Raw genomic sequence first — 12,854 nt, 5'->3', positions numbered from 1 at the left:
CCAAAGGGGAGATATTTGAGGTCAAAGTGGCCTAATATTTGTTAGCGTCCAAACCTGCACCCCAAACTAGTTTATCAATATTTAATATCACATATAAAAAGCTCCTATTTCAATAGAACTTTTAAGTGATACCTCTGCCTACGGACGCACATTGCCAGAAGGCTCACGAGTGCGTTGACTTTTTAAAAGTTGATAGGCTCCCGGTGCTGGTAAAAATGAAACGCACTTTAAAGGTATAAATATTTATTGTATAAAATAATCTATAATGGTAATAATTCTGTGCATTTGAGGCTAAACGAGCGTTTGACTATTTATTTCATAATTAAAGATTGTGCTATAAAATCCGTTCTAGTATACGACATTACGCAGTTGATAGCCATTATGGGTCAGTGGTTAACGCACATTTCGTATAGCCTAGTGTTCCTGACGAAATAACTTTCTAGTTAGTAGGTACTTGGCGCATTGACTCGCCGATTATAACTTTACAGGACTTAACTAAAACTAGTTATTATATTATTTATATGCATATCAATTATTTGCATATGAAATCTTAGTCCTTACTTATAGTCCACTACCAATAAATTAAATGGCAATTTATATATGTACTACGTAAAAATTATATATACATAAGACAAAGTGACTATAAATTATTTATAAATATAGATATATTAATATTGTATACAATAATTATATTACTCTCTATTTAAAACCACCAGCAAGCTTACCACGTAGTTTCAATATTTAATATTCGTACGTTTGACAAGCATTCAAGAATATCTTAGGTTTCGTCGGTACATAACGTCATTAAGGTTATATCTTAGTGACAATTTTTTATTAATTTAGTCACATTAATCGCACCACCGCTATGTGGAACCAGCTGCCCAGTGAAGTATTTTTGAACCAATTCGACTTAGGGTCCTTCAAGAATAGAGCGTACAAATTCTTAAAAGGCCGGCGACGCACTCGCGAGCCCTCTGGCATTGAGATTGTCCATGGGGGGCGGTATCACTTAACATCAGGTGAGCCTCCTGCCCGTTTGCCCCCTATTTTATAAAAAAAAAAACAAAACATTAAGTTGCATAGTAGAGGGGCTGATCTATTTGTTATAAGTCGTATTTATTTATACATATTTTAAGGTTGTATTTGACTATCTACAATAAAATTAATACTCTCATACAGTTTATATTTATATTATCACGATTTGATATGTCTCTGGTGGAATATATCTAGAGCTTGCCACTGCTTCGTATGAAGAAGTATGTGTGGTCTTCGGGACCGCATGTATTCCACTGCCTCGGTTGGTGTCCAACCATTTTTCTGTCAAATAATATTCTTTTTTAGTAATCAGTGTCGAGAGGTAGGTAAGATTTTAACGTAATTAACACTAACGAAGGTGAATTCGAAGATAATTGTCATGCCTTACTCATTAATTTGTGGTCCCTTGCTTGGCCAGCGTAGTGGATTAGGTCAAAGCATTTATTATGAATCAAACAAAAATTGTACAATGGGCTATTTGACACGATTGAACACAATCCTTTATTAGCAGTCACTAACCTAATATCATATAATAAATTTAAATAAAGTAAAAAAAAAATTTAAAAAAAAAATATCTTTCCTTATTCTACGTTTGTAATTTTTTTTTTCCCTAACACGCCAAAAGTATAACTGCAAAAAAACTAAAATGCCCTCTTGTCACGTGACTGACGTATAAATATAAAATCAATATTTTAATATAAGACTTTTTACTCCGTAACGTTTTTTATCGTGCTGTCAAATAGCCCACTATGAACGTCAAAAATAATAAAATGACTTAAATTTATAGTAACTCTCGTTCTCAAAGGGGCGTAGCGCATGCGTAGGAGAATTTATAATTAATTGGCTCAATATCACATCTCACCAATAGGACAATCATTGTGGCTATTGTGCGAAATAAATAAATTAATAGACAACAAGACGCCAATTGCTATAACGCAGAGTTTAATAAATTCTTATTGTCTATTGTTTCTGGAACAAAACTATGTACACATATAAAAATATTTTTTTAATTAATTGATTGATTAATGTTGCTTACATAACAAAAGAACACAACTACTACACACTTTAACTATTATATTAAATTCGCGAAGAGGTTTTATTCAATAATTTTTCATTATTGAATATTATTCCTCAAACTTTTTATTGCCAGATAAATTAAAATCTCAACTACGCCCTGTTTTATATTTTATTTGTTAAGATAAAATCTTACCATCATGAGATAACAGCCTACCAGAGTAGCACTTCGAGTTCGTCCTGCTTTACAATGTACATATACAGTACCGCTGTTTGTTTGTTTGTCATCTAGGGTTAATCCGGACAGTTTATTACTACTAGGAAGGAATCTGAAACAAAATATGTCTTAAGAAATCCAACTTAAATGTAAACTTTTATACCTTAAAACATTAGAACATAGAAGAGTAATTTCATGAAAATCATTAAAAAAAAAATTCCTGTGAAATTGTGTTTATCACAACTTGTCATTATTAAAAGTAAATAAAGCAGTAATTTTCTATTAGATAAAATTGTACAATGTAACAATAATTAAATCAAATTAAATTATTTATTTGTTAGTTTTTTATCAAACTAGGCAATGTTTTTGTTTTATGAAACTTACCAGTTTAATTCATTTAGTTTAGCATATTACAACATTAGATATTAACAAACCTATTTATAAATCTGACTCCTTCATATAATTTATCCTGATCTGGTGCTTCAAAGATATCTGTTGTGGCTAATTGGAGAAATTGTACACCATGTTCATGCCATCTCTGAATAAAGAAAATATAAATAAAATTTCTCATTTATTGCCATCACGCTATTAATAATTGGAATATTCAATACATGAAATTATAATATCTGGAATATCCAAATTACTATCCATTTACCGTCCATACAAGCTTAAGTGTAGCAAAAACTTGCATTGCTTAGATATTATTTTATGATTAGCACATAATATGTCCTGAGGTTGCCTATTCTAAGCAAGAACAAGATAACCATATTATATCTTCAAATACAAGTAGATATTACAACATATCTGATTAAACATATATTCTTAAATAATTGCACTGGAATTTTCCATTCTTAACGTCAAAATACACTAGAGGAACTTTGTGGCCATGTTAAAATAATATCATTCAAGACATCAATTTACATAACAATATAAAAAATCACAATGAAATATTTCAATAACAAATTTGAATAAATGTTATCTAATATGGCTAATCTCCTTGTTACACATAGACATTCAGTATTGAGTTTAGGTTCTAGAGTTTTGTTAGTTACTGCTGTTGTACATATAAATGACTAATTTAGGCTACATATAAAAATGTAAAATATTGCATACCCCAGCGTCATTTGAAAAAATTTTCAATTCATATGCCTCATTCATTGAAACAACACCTTTGATATTTTCCTCTTCAATTAACTGGAATCAATAAACTTAGGTTAATACTTGAAGGTTTAATGACTAAAATTTAATTAAAATATTTTTTTTCATTATATTCTATAGCTTTTCAATATAGAGAAAATTTGATAAAAGTTATGGCATGAAATAAAAAATATCTAAGAGTTCCAACATAATTAATCAAAACAAGATAAATAGGAATATATAGAAAAATTAAGGAAGTTTTACTTTACGAATTATTCATTAAATATCATTATATAAAGTCAACTCTCATTAATTTGATAATGTTTGAAGAAGACTGGTCTGCGAACTTACCCATATCTCATTCATGTATGCAATTGACAGGTTTAAATATGTATATAAACAAACTACAGGTCTATGCATGTTAAACCCTTCAAATTAAAGAGAGCTTGGACTTCAAATTATGGCATGTTGCGAGCAAATTAGCAAGGGGACCAATCAAAATTGATTTTATTCAATTTATCGTGTATATTTCTAGGGACTGGAAAGTTCTTTCACATTAACGGGAGATTCAAATTTAAGCCAACACAATTGAAGGAAATCATTTAGTTACCAAATTGTCTTAATGTAGGTTATGATTCATTTTCCATCTATGGAATATATTAATCAAGTTAATAAAACAGAATCGCATGGATGTAATTATCATAATATTAACCTACATCTACTTAAAGAAGAGAAGATGATACAATTCTTTACGCAGAAGGATCACTTATAATCTTAATAGTAGTACCTGCTTTGTCATTCCCTGGAAAGGAAGGGCTCCAAGGATTACATGATCATCCATTCTATCGTACCATCGTCTACTAGTCACCTTTTCCATTAAAACATTGTAAAGCAACGAGGGATAGAACGTAACGCGCGCGAACATCGCCGTACCCTGTAAATAATACAGTTATGTTAGACACGTAAGCCTCGCGCAGAAAACATAGCATTTATAAGTAAAGTAAACCATCCACACCATGGTGAAAGCTGGATTCCGCCGTGGTGGGGATCGGAAATTATTTATTCAAGACAACTTTGATTTAGTAACAAATATAACATGCGATTCTCGTCTCTCGGAAATGTTATGACACTTGTCATTCTTCGTTGTCGTTTGAATGTCATAAGAAAAACGAAATGTTATTTGACAATTGATACTTACAAAATATTTTATTTTGATGTTAACATATTTATTTTATAATAATTCTTCATATTATAAGATGAATTAAACAAATTATTTTATCATAGAAACCGATGAAGGATATTTAATTAAAATTTTGTGCCTGATTCTTTTACAAGGCAATTTTATTTACCTTTTCACTTACATAAAATATGTTTAAGGCGTTAAACTGTTCTAATGTTCCATTTACACAAAACGCTACGCTTTCCCCTGAACAATTTTTTTTACGAAACATATAACCTCACTAATCAATATATCTCTAATAAAATTTTAATTTTATAGAAATAGCCAACCACAGTATCTTCATTTTTACAAAGTCTATGTTCTAGAAAACTATGTAGCGTGGGTGTGAAGTAAAGATAATCGGCGTCTATTATTGTAAAATATTGTTGAAAAAAATTTACTGCTTGATTACTTACCAAAATAAACATATTGCAGTCGCTGTAGACGAATGTGAACCCCTACCTTGTAGATTCTTCCTGGCATATTACGTCTACCTCTCTTTATTCCATACTTTCAACAGAATAATTACTAACCCAAGTTGCTTGAATAAGAACAAAACTAATAAGCACTTGTTGTTTGACAAACGGGTATATTTAGAGAGTCGCGTCTTAAGGTAAGGAAGGAAAAGGACTAGAGATACGCAATTAAGTCTCGTTTCTGAATCTTACGTTTAGCGCTAATTATGATACCATAATATGATATGATGAGAATGGAATGGAAAGATATTCCATGTACATATTTTATATAGTATATAATGGATTTTCACACAAGAAAGTCATATTATTCGTGGTGAGTCTCTAGTTTTAATCTGACCCATGACCCCTTTCAGTATTCCCTGAGTTCGTAACCTGTGGTATTTACAAAATACTAAACATTATTTAACAAATTTACATTTATTTACGAATTATTAAAACAAAAGTCCAGCCGTTCAAAGCAGGGACCGGATGCTAGTAACTAGTAAGTAAGCTATTAAATGAAAAAGAATAAACGTATTTTCAAAAATTATTTAAGTCTGATTTAAAAATGAATAGCTAATAACTCGTTTCTTTTTTTCTAAGTATACAATTAATTCGCTGCCCATGTCGGGCGTAAGTTGAAAGAGATATCATCGCCATGATGTATCGACGCCATTTGTAACCCAACGGGGTCCGTTCCAAAATTAAATTAAAGCGCGGTAAAAACTGTTTCCGTTCTATTCAAATTTTGTTTGATTCGATCTTCGTTCATTTGTCTATGACTTCTATCTTGCTAATAGATATACGTAATTAGTTAAAATCATGTTACAATGCCACGGTGGCTTTTTAGTTAAGGATACTTCTAGTTTATATAAATTAATACTTTGGCTACTTAATTAAATAAATTCCAAACTTAATTAGAATTACATATATCGCAATAATAAATTAGAGGGATCTATTTAGATATATATCTATATTATTTTACCTAAAACAAACCAAATTCAGTATTACTGTATTTAGGCAAACAATATGTATACCGTATACAACGAAGTTCACCATTACTTAATTAAAAGTATTCCAATAGTAATTTTCGAAACGATTTCTCAAAGAGGTTTTATATTAAGCCGCACTCATCTGTCATCATTAACGCCACAGAATCCTAATAAGTTTGCCTGAAAATAAAAAAAGTCAAAGATTGCCTGTTTAATGGTTGTAATTGTGGAAAGGTGAAATATAGCCGAATCGGACTGTGTCGTGGGTGAGACCGCTTTGATATCGACATTTACACGCTATAAATATCTTAAATTACTCCTGCTGCTCTAACTTAATACTCCACTGACAGCGACAATACGATTTTAATGAATCTTAGAACTTGAAGTTTAAATTTAAAGCAACTAAGTACATATTCCGTTTCTGTACCTAATATTCAGCGTCTACTGTCTATAATAACTGCTCTGCAGTTAATGTCATATATTTATTAGTAATCTTACAGATACCACGTAACATCCATATTATATAACAAAACACTTAGACAATATACAAAGCCAAAACAGATTGATGAAGTACATTAAAATTATTTCCAACCTACTGCGACCTTTTTACTGATCGGCAAAAAAATCAGAATAGACCACAGTACCTTAACCCTATTAATGTAGCTTATCCCTTTGTTTACTTTTGATGTCTTTGTTTATTTTTTCTCGCGTTTAGTTTCCCAACCTTTTAATTGAAACTGGCATAAAGTCAAAACTATTGCCATAATATTAAACAAAATCCTATTTTACGTCTGACTTAAATCTTTGTATTCATATTCGTGCTTTGAATACAGATAAATTTTTTGGATATGCATATGTTTATTGACCATTTATAGCTAAATGCTTGTCTGTGGCCTATTAAGCCGCCTAATGCTTCTATAACACAGAATAGATTTAGGCTACAAGTTCTGACATAAAATATTTCAAAAATAATTGTTTTTAATTAAATTATGACATATCAGTTTGTGCAGTTCTTTGCATTTCATCCACTTTTACCACATATATAGGAAGTAGATAATTTATTATAAACCTGTTAATGTGAACAATTTTCAAGGAATAGAAAAAAATTAGTCTGATTGCTGGTATCCACACAATATGCAAGAGATTTCACATGAAGAAACCGCACAAAATAAAACAGATAATTGTTATAATTTCAATTAGTACATATATATAATTCCGTTCGATTGAAACCAAATTATTACATAGGTACCATTCCTTATCTTATTTATCGTTCATTGAATTGTTACAACACAAATAAAATTATAAATTAACCATTATCTAAGGACCTCAGGGTCGTGTATGGCACGCTTAACCGCTATAAAAACATATCATAATGCTATAAGATCTTCTGAATGACTAAACTTGAAATCAGGTATAAATCGAATTATGCGCTCCGTCGAACTTCAGACGCTTATTTGTGTCCGAAAAGCGCTCGAAAGACTTAAAGCCTTCGTGCTTGATGTATGGCGGCGACACGCGATAGCCGACCTTTATATTCAAATTTAGAACGTATTCAAATGTGTCCTTTGTCTATGCCACAGTTGACAATTCGCGAGCATTTCGAAAAAGGAACGCGTAAACGTCATATCACCGTCGAATTTTACGTTTTGGCGCACCGATACGCATCTGGCTTCTGGGGAACTTTCTGTTGCAGCTTTTTATTTTCACATTGTGTCCCAAGATATAGTTCGAGATCTGTAGATATTTGACGTGAGGGGCTGATAAAGATAGTGTTTTGCGGCGGTCGGGACGTTAACGAGCTGTTGAGTAATGAGACGTGCCATTGTGGTTTGAACAATGCCCGCTTCCGATTCGCTGTTGTGTTCTATTTTCAAAATTATTGCACAGATAATATTTGAATTATGACATCTGTTTCCAAAAAGAACGCATGTAGATTGTTATTGAAGAAATCTATGCGCTATATACTTGATTCGTTACGTGTATAATTAGGTGGAGCTTATTCCGAGTCCGAAAGTTGATGCAAATCGTGGCGGAGACGCTTTGTAAGGTTGATCTGCATACAATGCGATGCAACGCTCCAGTTTTCTTGTAATTTACTGCTGATCCCTTGGCTTAGATGTCGTCTTAAGATATCAAGTACCAGCCTAATTTAAAACAGTTTAATTTTTTAACTCTTATAGCGTTGTGAGTTTGTTTATGGCTTCAAAACGGTAAACTTTGCCGTCGTAATTATGAATATCCATCTTTATGGAACTCTATATTAGGTCCTTACCTATGAAATTGGCGTTTTGTCGTACTGGCACTTTGACCTCAAATACCTCCTCTTTGGTTGGGAATTTCAAATTCAAATTTGTACAGCTATTTACTCATGTATTTGTGCTTCGATGACCGTCATTCATTTGTTTTTTTCTTCTACTTTTTTCTGTTTGCTTCACTCATTTTACAAAATGGAAAACTTGAAAGTATCGCATTATTTACGAGTACGAGTTCCGCCGTGGCACTAGTACTGCGGAAAAGACTCGAAGGGTGAATGATGTGTATGGCGGTCATGTTGCAAAAGAAAACACAGTTCGTTTTTGGTTTCCAACGTTTTCGTTCTGGAAATTTCGACCTGCAGAACAAGCCCCGTGGACGGCCTGAGACCCAAGTTGATAATGAAGTATTGAAGCCTATTGTGGAAGCGGATCCATCGCAAAGCACGTCCGAGTTAGCTGCAGGGTGCGGTGTTAGTGATAAAACTGTTTTAGTGAATTAATCACTTGAAGCAAATTGGGAAGATTAAAAAGCTTGAAAGGTGGGTACCTCATGAATTGACTGAAGCAAACCGGCAAACGCGCGTCGACTGCTGCGTTACATTACTGAACCGGCACAATAATGAAGGTATTTTATAAGAAGGTAATCGGAAGCGCTCAGCGCAATGGTTGGATCCTGGCCAGCCAGCCAAATCCTGCCCCAAGCGAAAATTAACCCCAAAAAAGTTACTTGTAAGCGTTTGGTAGACTAGTGCCGGTATTGTTCATTGCAGTTTTCTCAAATCTGGCCAGACTATTACGGCTGATGTCTATTGTCAGCAATTACAAACCATGATGGAAAAGCTAGCGGCTAAACAAACTAGGCTGGTCAATCGCTCCACGCCACTGCTACTTCACAACAATGTCCACCTAATAATAACCGGCTACCAAATTAGAAGACCTTCAATTGGAATGTCTAAGACATCCTCCGTACTCCCCGGACCTTGCTCCAACAGATTACCATTTATTTCGAAATTTGGACAACTTCTTGCAAGGGAAAAAATTCAGCTCTGATGGGGCAGTCCAAATCGCCTTCACAGATTTTATTGATTCCCGTCCGACTGGTTTTTTTTTGGTAGAGGATCAATGAACTATCTATGAGATGGCAAAAGTGCATAGAAAACAATGGTTCATACTTTGATTAATTAAATATATTATATTTAAAAATATGCGACTTTTTGTTCCTCCCATACAAAACGCCAATTTCATATGTAAGGACCTAATATTTACGTTCAAAAACAAGCAAAAGAATTAATCGTTCGACAGGAAGATACTTAAAACTTTACAATTGTTCTGTTTAGCACTTATATATTTTTTTAAAATAATTTCTTAAGTATTGTATGTAACTCAAATATCATCTGTTATGCATCTGTTGCTATGTTATTTTTCTCAACTTTACTTGCAAAATGTGCATAGTATAGATAGTAGATTAGAGACACAGGCAGGCTCACCTGATGTTAAGTTATACCGTTGCCTATAGATACTGATTCAATTTGATTTCAATCAAATTCTCTAATCTATATTTTTAGCTTGCCCTTTGCCACAAATATTGTATTATCAAGAAACATCAAGTAAAAATACTTATTAGTCTGAATATGCGATTTTCATTGCAAATTAAACAGTTAAAGTTTTAGCTAATCTAAGTTAAAAATACGTTTAAGTTGGCAAGGTGCTAAACGTGGCTAGATTATCAGTTAATACGGGGCGTGTGCAATAAGTTATGAAAAAGCTTTTTATCACCCCTTAACCACCAATTACAAACGCGGAACGCCCTATGTTGACAAATTACGGCTGCGCACCCTACGCGAACAAATATGGCCGACAATTTGACATTTAACATTTAAGTTTTTTCTACGACCAAACACGAGGAAAATGTTATTTTATGTGATAATGCAATGATGTAGTTATTTAGGAGTCAAAGTCCAATTAAAACCCACATCCCTATTTATATATTCACGAGTTTATATCCTACTTTTATCACCTAACAATAATGTAAGGTGAAGAAGAAACAATAACTACCCCAGGGGGTTACCAACTACGACAACTACTACCTTGCGCCGGGCATCAACCATCAGGACGCCAAGCACTCGGTGGTGGATGCACAGGCTGACCTTCGTATTCTGAGGGGTGGCAATTCTAGCCTCTACATTACTTCAAGAAAAGAGCGGACAAATTCTTAAAAAGCCTTCTCAGTATGATATTAAAACCAAGCTCAGTTATTAGGACACTTTAGCTCAATGCTTCCTATGAATGAGATGTATTTCGTAAAATCTTGTAAAAATTATTACGGAATGCTTCCTCATAGTTTCCTTTATTTAAAAAACGCACACTTGTACTTACACCCTGACACATTCTCACACACAACCAATTAATTATTACTAAATTGTCTGGCTAAATACACAATGTTTTTATATGTAAATATAATCTAATTACCTGCTGAAGAGTTGCTGCACTCTGGCACTGGACATGACACGCTTCAAGAGACAGGCACTTAAAGAAGAAGAAGAATTAATATCTTATTAAAAAGATGTGGATTATCAATTAACTGTTAAATAAACAGCACTGTTGATTTAAGCAAAATTACATACCAACATATTTTTAATATCTCGTTTACAAGTTTAATATTTATTTTTACATTAAATAATCACAAAACTAGAGGTATTTGAATCATTGCGACACTCTGTAGCTCTCATACAGACCTTCTTGCAAAATTTACCTTTTTTCTATACGTACCTATGGTTCGCTTATCTGCGACTTTCAACTGCTGCTTACTACTGGTCCAGTAATATCTCGCTCTTACAACTTGTTGTAACATTGATGAAAATATTGATATATTTTATAACAGTCTTCCAACTACAAGTAATTTTGTGTATATGTATTTTTGTAATGAGGTTTAAGTTTTCATTTACTTTTTTATTATTATTTTATTTTGTGGTTGCTTGTTTAATTTCTTGCTAAAGTTATGTTAAGTTACATATATATTTAAAAGCGTAAACAAAATGTAAACAATCATCGTACATATGAAGTCAATATGAGCTCTTTAGTTTATACCACACTCATAAATTGTAATGTAACATTCTCGTTTTGCGATAATGTCCAATAATATAAGTGTCACTTATATTTACGAACTCTTCAATAAGTCAAGATAGTTTTTTGTTTATCCAGCGTCGCAACCCGACAACCCCTAATGTTATCTTAGTTATAACCTCATGTTTCAAACATTTATAGCCTGTTTTTACCCAGCCTCAAACAAAGTGTTTCATTTAATATATATCTGAACATATAATGCATTAATTTTACTTTAAAGGTTTTAATTAAAGACGATAGCTTTGAATAGAAACTACAAAAAACATATAAAATGTCGTCTATCAGTAGCATAGCTTATGCAAAACTAATAATGTCTTGCACATTGTAATTATTATCTGTAAATGTTATCTCGAACTACCGTATGACAATTTACATTTCGTAAGCACCTTGCGCACCTGCGGGCAGCGTTAATCCGCCAATTTTTATGTATTATTTTAAATTGTCTGTGATGCATTGCCAATTATAATTTGAATGTTTGTTTTGGATGTCATAATTTTTAGTTTAATAGTTGTTTTTTAAACTTCGTCAGTAGTATACAATAATATACAGCAATACAATGAGTGTACCTTGTTGTCTAAAAGTACATTTAAATCGTCTATTTGGGTCGATGAAGATTGAATTTATAAATTCATACCATTTTTGTGAGATAATCCTCTATAAACAGGATTATTATATTAGTTAAAAAACCAATTATTGATCTAGGTTTATTTTACCGTCGAATTATTAGCGTTTTATGGTGACACGGCGGCGCGAGTCATTAATATCTTGGATTTTAATCTCAAAAACTATCTGACACCTGCAATGCCGGGAGAATGTTGCCAATCTTTTAGTGAAAGGTACAGTCTTCTTGAAGGCCCCTACGTCGTATCGGTTCGGAAATGACTACTGGAAGCTGGTATCAAAGAGGTGGTGCGGTGGACCGCTTCGCGTCGAGACAGAAAGGATTCCACATTCTGCCTCGACGTCTGATGAACGAATTCAGCCGCTGGTTCGAACAATTCTTCGGAGCTCTTCCCTCCGGATTACAAAATTATCCTTTCTACAATTCGTCTAACTTAGAGCCGAATAGATGACCACTGAGAAGCCGATTATGTATTTTTTATTTTAATTTTTTAAACAAAAATGTAATACACATTTCATATGCATTGACAGAGGTCAAAGTTCTAATATTTATATGATATATATTTCCAACACACAAATATACTGTATTTACAATAATCTACACCTACATAGTAATAATAATAATGAAAAAATAGAAAACAAATTTAAAAAGTTTGGTCCCATTGGCAGTCTCTTTAATGCTGGCATTTCTTCGGTGTATCGCGATTATTCGTTGATCGAGGAAAGCACCAGATCTGAATATAATAGTACATATATAGTGACCCTAATACCTTGAAATAGAGTAAT

The 12,854-nt window shown here is 32.8% G+C and overlaps 1 protein-coding gene across 1 annotated transcript; it reads right to left on the bottom strand.

Annotated features, from left to right (window-relative positions):
* Nucleotides 1-991: 991 nt before the first annotated feature.
* LOC123720776 (phosphatidylglycerophosphatase and protein-tyrosine phosphatase 1) lies at nt 992-4,539 on the bottom strand. The gene is made up of 6 exons (XM_045677539.1): nt 4,419-4,539; nt 4,191-4,337; nt 3,380-3,460; nt 2,701-2,804; nt 2,246-2,378; nt 992-1,317 (listed from the first exon to the last, which is right to left on the bottom strand). The coding sequence occupies exons 1-6, from the start codon at nt 4,419-4,421 to the stop codon at nt 1,195-1,197; spliced, it is 591 nt and encodes a 196-aa protein (XP_045533495.1). The 5' UTR covers nt 4,422-4,539; the 3' UTR covers nt 992-1,194.
* Nucleotides 4,540-12,854: the final 8,315 nt, after the last annotated feature.

The sequence above is a fragment of the Pieris brassicae genome, chromosome 2, assembly GCF_905147105.1.
Source record: "Pieris brassicae chromosome 2, ilPieBrab1.1, whole genome shotgun sequence".
NCBI classification, from domain to species: Eukaryota; Metazoa; Arthropoda; class Insecta; order Lepidoptera; family Pieridae; genus Pieris; species Pieris brassicae.
The sequence above is the reverse complement of the archived record's forward strand: the minus strand, read 5'-3'. Positions and strand labels throughout refer to the sequence as shown.